The sequence below is a fragment of the Ursus arctos genome, unplaced genomic scaffold, assembly GCF_023065955.2.
Source record: "Ursus arctos isolate Adak ecotype North America unplaced genomic scaffold, UrsArc2.0 scaffold_2, whole genome shotgun sequence".
Taxonomy (NCBI): Eukaryota; Metazoa; Chordata; class Mammalia; order Carnivora; family Ursidae; genus Ursus; species Ursus arctos.
The window spans coordinates 103,696,396-103,709,170 of NW_026622874.1; the positions used below are offsets into that span (position 1 = coordinate 103,696,396).

The 12,775-nt window shown below is 54.4% G+C and overlaps 1 protein-coding gene across 1 annotated transcript in view; it reads right to left on the reverse strand.

The window, feature by feature from the left end:
• Positions 1–2,173: 2,173 nt before the first annotated feature.
• The window catches only part of DNAAF5 (dynein axonemal assembly factor 5), a 47,077-nt gene continuing 36,475 nt past the window's right edge, over positions 2,174–12,775 (reverse strand). The window contains exons 12-13 of the mRNA XM_026490024.4: positions 10,584–10,775; positions 2,174–3,174 (exon numbers count right to left, since the gene is read on the reverse strand). Of these exons, the coding sequence (XP_026345809.1) occupies positions 3,038–3,174; positions 10,584–10,775 (329 nt within the window). The 3' untranslated portion in view covers positions 2,174–3,037. The remainder of the gene's footprint in view (positions 3,175–10,583; positions 10,776–12,775) is intronic.

The window sequence follows — 12,775 nt, forward strand, 5'->3', positions numbered from 1 at the left end:
TGTCTGTCCATCCAGACTTGCAGTCCCGTGTTGTGAGAAGCTTCTCTGCGACGGCCAGGAGCTACGCGCAAACATGCACCAAGGTTGCGGTGTGGCCGTCCCGTGGAACACGGCTCAGCAACAGAAAGGAATGTGCCACCCCCCACGGGCGCTACCACGCGGATGCATCTCAAAATACTTGTGCCGCACGAAGGAAGAACAAAAAGCCAAACGGAAAACACGTGCTGTGGAAGTCCGAAACGTGCAGGGCATATGGTGCGGTGACCCGACCAGACCAGAGTGGCCTGGAGGGGGTGGGGCGCGGTGCGGGAGGCAGGAAACCCTTGGGCTGGTGGAGACGTCCGTGGGTGCGTGTGCGTCGACACCTGTCAGACTGCCTGCTCTATGTGTGTGCAGTGAATTGTAGGGCGAGCGCCCTTCGATAGAACCGTTTAAAGACCGCAATCCATCCATCCATCGGGGCTCCAAACCCACATCGGATATGCCCTAGCACTTCTGCTCTGAGGAGCCCACCCATGTGGAAACTGCCCACGCCTGTCACAAAGCCCAGAGCAGTTTTATTCACAGTGGCCTCAACCTAATGCCCATCAACGGGTGAACGGAAAACAGAGTTGAGACCTCGAAGCCTCAAATGTTTATTATCCGGCCCTTGACAGAAGGGGACTGCTGACCCCTGAACTAGGCATGAATAAATAAATCACCTTGAAACCTTTGTGCTCCGAGAAAAAAGCGAGACACCGAAGACCACAGACGTGGTTAGAGACAAGTGGCTCGGTGGTTGCTGGGCTGGGACAGGCAGGGACCGGCTGCCCACGGGCTGGGGGGGCACTCTCTGGGTGACACAAGTGTTCTAAAACAGCCCTGAAAATTTGCTAACTCCCACCCATCTGTTTAGTATGGCGACTGTCACAGTATGTAAATACGTCTCCGTGACGCTGTAAACATCCGGGGACTACATTTTACACGTCCCTGTTCTCTGCCACCTGTAGGGGAAGCTTAGGGCTCCATAAATAGTTGCTGATTTAATTGAGTAGTGTGTACAAGAATTAAAAAAATTTTTTTAAGATGTTATTTTTAATTATTTGAGAGAGAGAGAGCACAAGCTGGGGAGCGGCAGGGGGAGAAGCAGGCTCCCCGCTGAGCAGAGAGCCCCAAGCAGGACTCGATCCAGGACCCTGGGATCGTGACCTGAGCAGAAGGCAGACGCTTCACCGATGGAGCCACCCAGGCATCCCAAGAATTTTAAAAAAATTGAGTGAAGCAGGACATGGTCATGCTCAGGTGTTTAGATGACTAACCTTTGTCAGCTGGGTATGTGTCTTTCTCTGAACACATCCACCTGTGGGCACCATGCCAGGCAGCACGGACTCACTGTGCTGCTCTGAATACTTCCCCTCAGAGACGTCCGGAGACTGGAATGCCGTGCTCATCTTTCTTTGGGGGCCAGCGTGGCAGCTGGCCTGGGCAGCCACCAATGCCAGCGTCTATCCACGCCTGTCTTGCACGTGTGACCTCCAGCCAAGCTCTCTGCCACTTCTATTTGCCTTCTGTGACCTTTCGTGGCTGATCAGAGATGGGAGATGGAGTTCTTGCTGGACACGAAAATGCGTGGTGCTCGGGGCAGGGTCCCCACATTTTAGGGGATCGGTCCCCTGGAGGGCTGGCCATGGGGTCTTTTTGCATTCCTCGCAGGCTTCCAGGTTATGCTGAGGAAGGAAACAGCAGAGGGTATAAAGGGCAATCAGGGAATGGGGAAGGGGGTGACGTCCCTGAGCGTATCCTAAGCCCCCTGCAGCCGCCGTCCATCACTGGATGGGCTCACACCCAGTCACAGCTTCAGAGGCACTGTGGGCTGGGGATGCATCCCCGTGGGGCCCGGGGGCAGTCACCTAAGTCTCTGCTGCAGATCTGGGCCCCCTTTTGTCCAGGCCTGCTGTCCCCCCACCAAACAGCCAGGCTCTCCGTCAGAGGGCCCTGCCAGCCTTGCGGATGCCCTCCTGATGGGGTTTGGAGCGCATGCCACCTGGTGTCCAGAGAGGACACTACACCGAGCAGTGCAGGGTCCTGCCGCCCACAATTCCTGAGGCCGGGATCACTGTCAGATTAAATCTAAGGAAAAAATGAGCGAATCGAAAAATGTCAATTAACTACCAAACACATTAAGGCAGGTGTACAAGATAATTATAATAAATATTTTTAATTACGTTTTCAAACACTTAAGCATAAATGTTAATATTTGGTTGTTAGAAAATACACATAGTATTTTCTCCTCTGTGTTGACATAAATATTTGGCTTATGGAAATAATACCCATTTAAAATGAAATTTTTTAGGCACTTGGGTGCAGAAAGTGCTAGAGAATAAAACCCAATTTTACTTATAAGAGAGCAATCAAAACTGTATCTGATTAAATATTCTATTTTCAACATTGTTTGCATTACTGAGCTAAGAAAAAAACATTGTGACCAAATGTACCCATATAATATTTTGAGTTCCAGAATATTTTAAACAGGAAAAATTTAACTGATAAAAATTTCAAGTTCCTTTTAGTCTGTTCACTGCGATGCTAAGTTTCAGTAGACACAACCCAAGGAAACAATGAATTTCTTTTTAATAACCTTTGCTTAAAAAAAACAGTCTTGGTGGGGCGGGCAGCTGCCCAACCATAAACCCCAACTCGAGAGTGCGGCAGGTGCACGCGGCTCTGAAACAAACGAGCAGGCTGACTGGCTGCCACCGTGAGCTGTTGCCATTCAGTTTCCGTATCAAATTACCTATAGATTTTTGGGAGATGTGTCAGTGAAGTGTATAAATAAGACATAAAAGTACAGAAGCCACACAGTGAACGTGATTTCAGAAACTCCTGGACTGAGATCCGTCTCAGGAGAATGCCGGGCACATTTCTTAGGGAATACATTCTTGCTATCGAAGTCTTGCTCGTGAACGTCTCAGGCCGTAGACAAGAAGGTGCCGAGTTGCGAGGTTTGAAGGCCACACGCTCCAGCCGCGGTGAGGACGGGAGCCGTTGGGTCCCGCGCTCACTGGGCCAGCGGCAGGGCCCGCAGGTGCTGCAGAAGCTGCTCGCAGCGGGCGGGAGAGCGGTGCTTGTGGACGACAGCCTCCGTCTCTCTCACCAGGAGCTCAGGGAACAGAACGCTGCCTGCTTTCAGGACCTCTGCAAAACAGCAACACGCGCTTAAAATGCCCGAAATAAATATTAAACCAGCTACTGCTTCTGTGAATAAGCTTCACGTTCAAGTTAAAACAGCTACGAACAGAGCAGACTACAAAGCGAGGCAAGTTATCCAGGACTCAGAGGCCATGTGACCCAATGAGGAAGGGTCAGCTGTCCGAGAAGACGTAAGGGTCCTTAATACGCACCAGCCTAATAACAGAGCACCAGACTACACAGGCCAAACGTGGAGCTAGCCCTCCACGCCCGCTCTCAGAGTGCAGGTCAGTGAGGACGTGGCCGACTCCACAGCACCATCCACCAGGGGCCACGACAGAGATCTGCACACGCGTCCATCCAACAGCAGCAGAACACACGCTCTTCTCGAGTGCCCCTGGCACGTTCACCAGACAGGCCACGTGCTGGGCCGTGAAAGACACCGTGACAAACTTAAAAAATGAAGTCCTAAAAGGTCTGTTGTCAGACCATAGTGGAGTTACACCAGAAATCAACAGGAAAATCCCCAAATGTTTGCAGATTAAACACCACATTTCTAAATAATGCAATGGTCAAAGAAGAAATCTGAAAAGAAACTAGAGATCATTTTGAACTAAATGAAAAGGAAAACACAACCAAAATTTGTGGGATTCAGTGAAAACAGTGCTTGGAGGGGAATTTACAGCATCGAATGCATATGTTAGAAAAGAAGATCTAAAAACCGATACTTTAGGGGCGCCTGGGTGGCACAGCGGTTAGGCGCCTGCCTTCGTCTCAGGGCGTGATCCCGGCGTTATGGGATCGAGCCCCACATCAGGCTCCTCTGCTATGAGCCTGCTTCTTCCTCTCCCACTCCCCCTGCTGTGTTCCCTCTCTCGCTGGCTGTGTCTCTGTCGAATAAATAAATAAAATCTTTAAAAAAAACAAAACAAAAAACCCCCGATACTTTAATTTTCCACCTTAGGAAATTAGAAAAAGGAAGACCATTAAATACAAAGTGAGCAGAAGAAAATAATAATAAGAATTAGAGCGGAAATCCGTGAAACTGAAGCAGGAGATCAGTGGAGAAAATCAACCAAACCAAAAGCTGGTCCTCTGAACAAGTCGTGGCCACAGATGTGAGGACTCTGACGAGGCGGGCAGATCACAAGAACAGACGGCCTACATCTATCAAAGAAACGGAATCAACAAGTAACAACCTCACAAAACAGAAAGTACCAGCCCCACATGGGTCCACTGGTGAATTCTAGCAAACTTCCAGGAGGAAATGATACCAATTCTCTACACTCTCTTCCAGAAGACGGAGGCTTCCTAGCTCACTCTACAAGGCCAGCATGACCCTAGCACAACACCACACAGACCGGACAAGACAACTACAGACCATCACTTCTCGTGAACAGAGATGCAGGAATCCTCAACAAAATAGTAGCAGATCGAATCCAACAATATAACAAGAATTATGCAGGAGCACCACGTGGGGCTTAGCCCAGGTACGCAAGGCTAGTCCAATACTTCAAAATCAATTAAGGTAATCCATTGCATCCACAGGCTGAAAAAGAAAATCACATGATTGGGTGCCTGGGTGGCTCAGTCGGTGAAGCGTCTGCCTTCGGCTCAGGTCATGATCTCGGGGTCCTGGGATCCAGCCCTGCATCAGGCCCCCTGCTCAGCCGGGAGCCTGCTTCTCCCTCTGCCGCTCCCCCTGCTTGTGTTCCCTCTCTCTCAAATGAATAAATAAAATCTTAAAAAAAAAGTAAAAGGTAACGTACAAATAAAACAAAGGTAATATATAAATAAAAGAAAAGAAAATGTAATAAAATAAATGGAGAGAGCTCAGGTTCATGGATAGAAGAGTCAATACTGTCAAGATGCCGGATCTCTCCAACTTGATGTGTAGATTTAGGCAATCACAATCAAAACCCCAGCAAGTTACTTTGCAGATGTTGACCAGCTCAATCTGAAGTCTGTACGTAGAGGTCAAGTCCCAGAATAGCCAGCGCAGGCCTGACGGAGGAAAGTCGGAGACCCGACACAACAGGACTTTCCACAAAGCCAGAGGAACGCAGTGTGGTCTCGTCGAAAGAACAAACAGATCAGAGAGTCCAGACGGGGACCCGCGGTCGACGCGCACCCTCGGCCCACGCGCACCCACGGTCCTCTGATCTTTGGTAACACAGCAGCGGCGACGCAGGGGAGCAAAGGCAGCCTTTTCAGTACATGGTCTGGAACAAGTGCATGTCGCATGAAGAGAGAGAGAAAGGGAGAAAGAGAGAGAGGGAGGGAGGGAAGGAAGGGAGGGAAGAAGGACGTAGACACGGACTTTCCGTCCTTCACGAACACTAACTCGCAATGGATCACACACGGACTTAGGAAACTGCAAGAACTACAGGGCCTGGAAGAGAGCTCGGGAGAGAACCAGTGACCCCAGGTGTGGCGATGACTTACTGACTCAGGTCATCTGACGGCCATGGCTACTGAGCGGCAAGGACATCGTCAAGCTGCCTGCTGCGGGTGTGTCCCCTGGCAGATGACTGTTTATGCTGTTAGTGCAAGGACTGTCCGCCTGACCCAGTAACCCACTTGTGCTAACTTGGCCGGGCCTGGTCTCCACGGGCCCCGGAACCCAGGTTGGCAGGGCGCACGCGCACACCTTGCACTGACCGCGTGCGTCCTTGATTACCTCCGCAGAGGAGGTGACAGCTTCTCGGGCTCTTTCTGTCAACACGAGTGCTTGGTCACCAGCTGTTGCTGGTGTGCGTCCTGCTGCCTTTCGCGGTTTCTGCAGCTGAGGAATATCCCCGTCTCTCTTCTCCACTCCCTTTTCTAAAACTTGCATTTCAGGATGGATTTTTCCCCGATTAAGTGCCAATTTCATCCGTTCTCGAAATCCCCCATCTCTGTGAAGTAACAACTCCGGGGCCTGGTTTTCCTCATCAGGCGGCAACAACTTTTGGTTTCTTGAAATTGCCAGCATTTCCGTAAGTTCTCTGAACGAGACCTCCAGGTCTCCCAGAGCAGACAGCAGCCGCGCTCGCGGGCCGTCACTGCCAGCAGCTCCTTCTCTCCACCCGGAGACGCCGCCACGCTCCCCACAGGTCGGCAGCCAGAGACCCTGGTGATGACTTTTAAACACAACACCAAAGGTACGACCCGCAGAAGAAGTAACCGGTAAGCTGGTCTCATTAAAATTAAATGTTTCTACTCTGCAAAAGGCCGTATCAAGAGACTGAGAAGACAAGCCCCACACCAGGAGGAAATATGAACAATGGCCACATCTGATAAAGGACTGTTACCCAAACACACACGGGCTCCAAGAGCTAAACGATGTGAAAACAACGCAGGTGAGAAATGTGCCGAAGACCGTAACGACACCTCGCCAAGGAAGAGACACGGACGGCAACCCCGTCTGAGAAGACGCTCCCCCCGGCGCGTCCTCAGGGAACGTAGATCAAAACAACAAGGACACACAGCCACACCCCCCGCAGCGCGGCCCAAGCCCACGGCACGGCCACCGGTGGACGCTGGCGAGGACGTGGAGCCGTGGGTTGCCGGGGCGGTGCGAGATGGGGCAGCCACCTCGGAGGACAGTCTGGCAGCTTCTTAGAAAACTAAATACACTCTCGCCACGCGATCCAGGAATCGTGCTGCTTGGTATTTACCCAAAGGAGCTGAAAGCTTATGTCCACACAAAAGCTTGCATCCGTATACACAGAGCAGCTGTCTCCACAGGCGCCAAAAGCTGCGTGTCCTTCAACACGTGGATGGACAGCCGTGGTCCATCTAGACAGTGGCTCACTGACCAGGGCTCAGAAGAAATGAGCTATCAGGCTGTGAAAAGACACGGAAGCATCTTTAATGCGTGTTAGTAAGTGAAAAAACCCAATCTGAAAAGGCTTCCTGCTGCAGGACTCGAACTCTAGGACGTTCTGGGATAGGCCCAACTGTGGTGATGGCGGAAGACCAGAGGCTGTCGGGGTGGGGGGTGGGGGGCGAGCACACAGGGCAGCGAAACCAGCCAGCGCGAGCCTCCCATGCACCGTGGACTCTGGGCGGTGCTGGCGTGTCCGCGGGTCACCAAACTGATGACCACGCCACCTGTAGGGAGGGCGCTGCATGTGGGGGGAACTTCAGTTGTGGCGTGACCCCAAAACCACTCTAAAAAATAAAGGTATAACTCAAGAGTTATTACAGGATTTAAATTCATCCGATGCTGCTGGACTAGTACACGATAGTCTCAGCGTAGACAAAAAGAACTTAAAAAGAATCTTCTTGGAGTTGGTGGTGGATCATGGAAGTCTTTCAAAATCCCCAAGGGTGACGTGTGTGTGGCATTTTGGCTTTGTGGTAGCAGATACACCGGCTTAGATGATCGATCTTCTTATCACCTTCCCCGATGCTGAGTCGGTCAACAAACACCCAGTGCAAGCCTACTGTATGCCAGGCACTGCGGATGCAGCAGGCAACAAAAATCCGTCCTCGGGATCCTTTCACGGTTTAGTCTGGGGGCAGCAGAGACGAATCAGAATGAAGAAGGAAACCAGTGTGGTTACTGGTGATCATTGCGGTAACTTGGCTGGCGGCGGCTGAACTCTGGGTGGGGAGGGAGCCGATGGGCGCCGTGGGCCAAGGACTGGCGTCATCCAAGTCATCCTGCAGGGCGACTCTGGTGGACGCAGGCAAGCTGACTCAGGAGGGTCCCGCCCTCAGGCACGAGGAGGACGACATGGCTGTTGGTGGCCACGGGGACACAGCTGGGGGAGCAGGTTCGGCAAATGGGGGTGCTGTCCTGCGCTTGGCCTGCAAGCTATGGCCGCCATACCCTCTGAGCGTCTGGGCACGTGTGTGTCTAGAGTTTGGGGCAGACATCTGCCTTGGACTTACGTCTGCGAGTTGCCAGCATGTGGGTGGCATCTGAAGCCAGAGAGGAGAAGCAATCACCAAGACAGCGAGTGCAGAAAGAAGCAGCGGCCAGACGGACGGGAGGAAACCCAGGAGTCAGCATGTCCTGGAGGCCACGGGATGGAGGCGGTGCCAGCAGTCCTGTGGAGTACGTGCAGATGCAGGAGAGACCCGAGCAGCAGGCTGCCCTTGGCGGCAAGGCCCACGGGCACCGTGACGGGAATGGCTCTGGGGGGTGAGAGGGCACGCAGACCGGCCGCGGGAGAGGAGCTTCATCTTGTCAGTGGGACACAGCAAGGTCATCAGGCAGGAGGCCCGGGAGGCGTGAGGGATTGAGGGGAGCACAGACGGGGAGAGCCGGTCACCCAGGAGACAACCCCCTGGTCTGCTGGACAGGAGAGACTGGGGTGTTCGGGGTGTGTCCATACGGGACATTAGACACGGCTGGCTGGCTGCTGAGACGGGACAGCAAGGGGGCAGGACGTGCGAGGGGCTGGCGTTGCCGTGGGCACCCCGAGGTCAGCGGTGCAGGGGCAGAGGCTGCAAGCAAAGAAGAGTGTGGTCGGCCTGCTGCCACGACTGCGCCACCTCGAGTCCCAGCACGTCTAGAAGGTGGAGGACAGGCGGTGCACACACTGCCTCCTGGGTACTGGACACCTGGCCTCCGGCGGGAACCACGCCGTGGGCTACGGAGAGGGACAGAACTCATTATTTCTCTCAGTGGAGAGGAAGGAGAGAGGAGAGCAAGGTGTGGGGTGTGTGAGAACTTGGCCGAGTAACCCAGACCCCACACATGCACCGGGTACGGCTGCAGAGCTGAGCCAGGACACCGGTGTGCCCCCCAGCTGCTGGCGCCTGGAGAACACCGCCCGGCTGTCCAAACGTGCCGCACTGCCACCCGCTCCCGCCTGCGACAGCCCGAGGGGGTGGCTCTGAGTGCGCGTGGGTCCCTGGGGGGTCGGGGAGTCAAAACTGTGTCTGTGACACCACCAGGCACGGCCATCTGCTCACTTCGAGGCACGAAGCAAGGGCAGGGCGGCCTCGGGGTCCGCGAGCCTCCTGCCACCACCCATGCCCGGCAAGGTCCCTCAAGAATGTCCTCAACAAAGCAGTAAAAATTCCTCTATGACGTCAGTCCTCCAGCACCCAACTTTTAATTTAATTCATTAATTTGGAGTTAGGTTGTGAATTTTTCATTGACGTGACAGCGCCTTTTAACTGGAGCACCTGGCTCATTAACACTCCACGAGATCGCAGCTGAGGCTGGATGTGGCCTACCGTCTCCCGTTTGTCCCTCGTTCCTTGACTTCTTCTGGACTACTTGCATATTTTTTACACTTCCACTCTAAGATCTACTGATTGGCACCTCTTACACCTCTTTGCTTTATGCCTTCCGTGGCTGCTGCAGGGCTGACACGGAAGCCCCGCTCCCCGGGCTCTGCTGGGCCCACTTTCCGAGGGTGCGTCCCGTGCGGTGACTGGGTCCCCGCTGTGCCTGGGTCCCCAGGATGCTGCTTCTCCCGTAAAGAACGACCAACCAACAAACCACGGGACAAAGTCAGCACAGGCAGACGCAGGCACCCGGCAGAACATCTGCTCAAAAGTCAGTGAAGTGACAGTATTCTGCTCCCAGCAGAAATTCCAAGTACAGGACACTTGCTTCTGCCACCCGGAGCTGGGCAGCTTCCCGAACCTTCTCTTCCTGAGACTATTCCGAGCTCTGCGCTGACCAACCTGACTTCTGGACGCGGCTGACGTGCAGGATGGACCATCAGGCGTGAACGTCGCCAGGGTTCACCGTCCGGGTAGCCTTCGGGGGACGACCGCCTGTCTGGTGTGGGGCAGTATCAAAGCACACCCACAATTACCCGAAACGGCGCCTCTCTCTTCCAGCCGCGCACCTGCTTGAGGCCAGAGTCCCTTCACGCACTTCACCTGACGATGCACATCACGGCCGCCGGACACAGAGAACACCTCGCTGTCTTCCACTGAGATTCGCAAAGAAGCAAAACAATGCCATTCCTCTTGCTCATTATTTTGTTTTGAAAAATGTATCTTTCAATGGGCTCACTGTTACTCTAAACAAATTAATACATATCTAAGATTTTTCTCAACTTTCATTTCTTTTTTTTTTTTTTTAAGATTTTGTTTCAAAGAGAGAGAGAGAGAGAGAGCGCGTGAGAGAGCACAAGCACTGACTGGGGTGAGGGGCAGAGGGAGAAGCAGACACCCCGCAGAGCAGGGAGCCGGACGTGGAGCTCGATCCCAAGACCCAGGGATCATGACCTGAGCTGGAAGCAGATGCTTAACCGACTGAGCCTCCCAGGTGTCCCTCAACTTTACTTTCTATCATGGCAAATGTCACGGACTGTAACCCACAAGGACAAAGCCCTTGGGTCGGCCCTGACCGTCCAAAGGGGTTCCAAGGCCACCGACCTGCTGTCCCGTGCTTGAAGAGCCGGGTCCACACACTCAGGACAGGCCTCAGAACCATGCACATGTCACACCACGCCTACCTAACACTGCATCCTGGACAGCGCCGTCTGGGTCATCGAGGTACACGAGGAGCTCTCTGTACAGGAACTGAATGTTACTTTGGTAATAGGACTTCCCGTCGTCGTTCGGGATACACGCCAGCCACGTGACCAAGGCAGAGGTGGCCGCCAGCCTCACTTCATGGGAAACATCGTCCAGACGCTTCAGGAGCTCTGGAGGGAGGGCAGGACAGGACAGTGAGATAGAGACTGGCGCAGGGGCCTGACTCCACAGCGGAGGGCACTTGCCCTCCGGCCCCAGGAAACCCACATGCTGTGGGGAGATTGGCACTCACACGCAAGGGGCTGGGGGCAGCTCCCGCTGTCCCGGGACCCCCGACCACACTGGTCCGAGGGTGGACAGGCCAGGGTGGGTGGCGGAGTGCCTGGTCCTGTGCGTGCCGTGCCTGTAGGCAGGCCTGAGCTGTTCTGGACCTGTCTCCCCACCTGCCCCAGGCCCTCTGTGGCTCCGAAATGCTCAGAGTCCATCACCGCGGGCATCACACCCTGGCTGCCCCGTCCCCTTGATGCGCAGACCCCCCTTCCCCCAACTACGGGCTCTGGGGACAGAGCTCAGGGCCTGCTGAGATGACAGCCAACACCTGCATCAATTTTGTTTCTGCTGAGCTCTGGGGCTGGACCACTCAGCCACTGAAAACAGTAACCATCTCTCCTGTGGGTAGAAACTCTCACAGCTGAGGTTTTTATCAAACGTACACTTTTCTCACCCAAACTACAAGGAAACTCTGGCCCTGTGGCTGGGTGTCTCTGGAGACTCAGCGAGCGTGGCAGGAGGTGGACATTGGCGGGAAGCAGGGCAGTGGCCCCACTGGCGGGAGGCCTATCCCCTGGACGCAGGCACGGAGGGCTGCGGGCTCGCGCTGTTCTGCTCTCAGCATGTGGCTCTTGGCTTCCTGACGGGCATTAACTCGCAGGAGGTGCTCTTTCCTGAGGGTTCTGGGCCTCATGGAAGCAAAATGGCAGAGGCACACATTTGCAAACCTCGTAGAGACCGAGGTGGGCATGGCCAGCACTGCCTCACCCAGTCCTGGGACGGCCAGCGAGGCGGGCACACCATCACCTGTGTCTCTCGCAGGGATTCCTCCCCTGTCCTCACTCCTGCCGGCTCAGGTCGATGTTGGGGTGGTGCCTAAGCCTCTTGCTTTAAGTAGAAGGGAGGGCCTGGAAGTTCACTTCGGGGATTGTCAGCGGTCAGCCGTCACGGGCTACGGCTCGCTCGGAAGAAAGGTGGCTTGTGTGGGGCCTGTGCTGGGCGCGTGCATCTGAGTCGTGGGAGGTCTCAGAGAGAGCACCTCGGGCCATCCGCCCTCCATGGCCAAGTGGCAATACTTCTGCAGACACGTCGCTCCCAGGAGCACGGGGCTGTGCCGCAAAATAATGGAGCCCGCTGAGAAAATCCTTCTGGGCTTCAAATAAGCCCAAACGCCCCAAAATGAGCCATCTCCTCCCTGGCTTTTGTTTTAGAATGTGAGCAAAATCCCAGCTAAGTCTGGACAGTCGCTAAACCATGCCGGCTGGATTTGTTCACAGACAGAAGGACAAAGGTCATCCGTTGTCGCAACAGAAATAAACACAAAAGCAAAAACAAACTTGTAAGAAGGCGCGGGCAAGGTGACTTCGACTCTGGGTTTCATCAAGATGCATGGTCTGCAAGTCTGGAACATTCTGAGCCACCACCTCTTCTGATGTTGGCCGTCCGTCCGTCCCTCGTCCGGAGCTACGTGTGCACAGCCCGAGCCTCTCCCAGAGGACGCGCATCTTCCTCTCATGGCGTCTGCTGTCCGCCATGTCCGGTCTTGTGCACGCAGTGGCCCCACTTTGAATCTCATCTCTAGGAAGTCTTATGACTGCCTGTTAGAATCACCATATGCCACAGCCCGGAGGAGGGGCAGGTGCCGAGGCCCAGCTGCCTGGCTGGGGCCGGGCGTAGGACTCAAGAGCCACGGGTGCGTCTGGACGCTGCAGGCCCCAGCCAGCGCCAACCCCGCTGCTTCGTCTCCGCAGGCCCCTCCCTGGAGTCTCTGCGCGGCATTCGAGGAGGTCTCCTGGGCTCTTTCTCAGTGTGCACTTCTGTTTGAACCGGGAGCTGGGTTCTAGAACTCGCACCTCCTCTCTGGCGATGGGGTACCTGCTGTCCTTCCTCACGCTGGGTT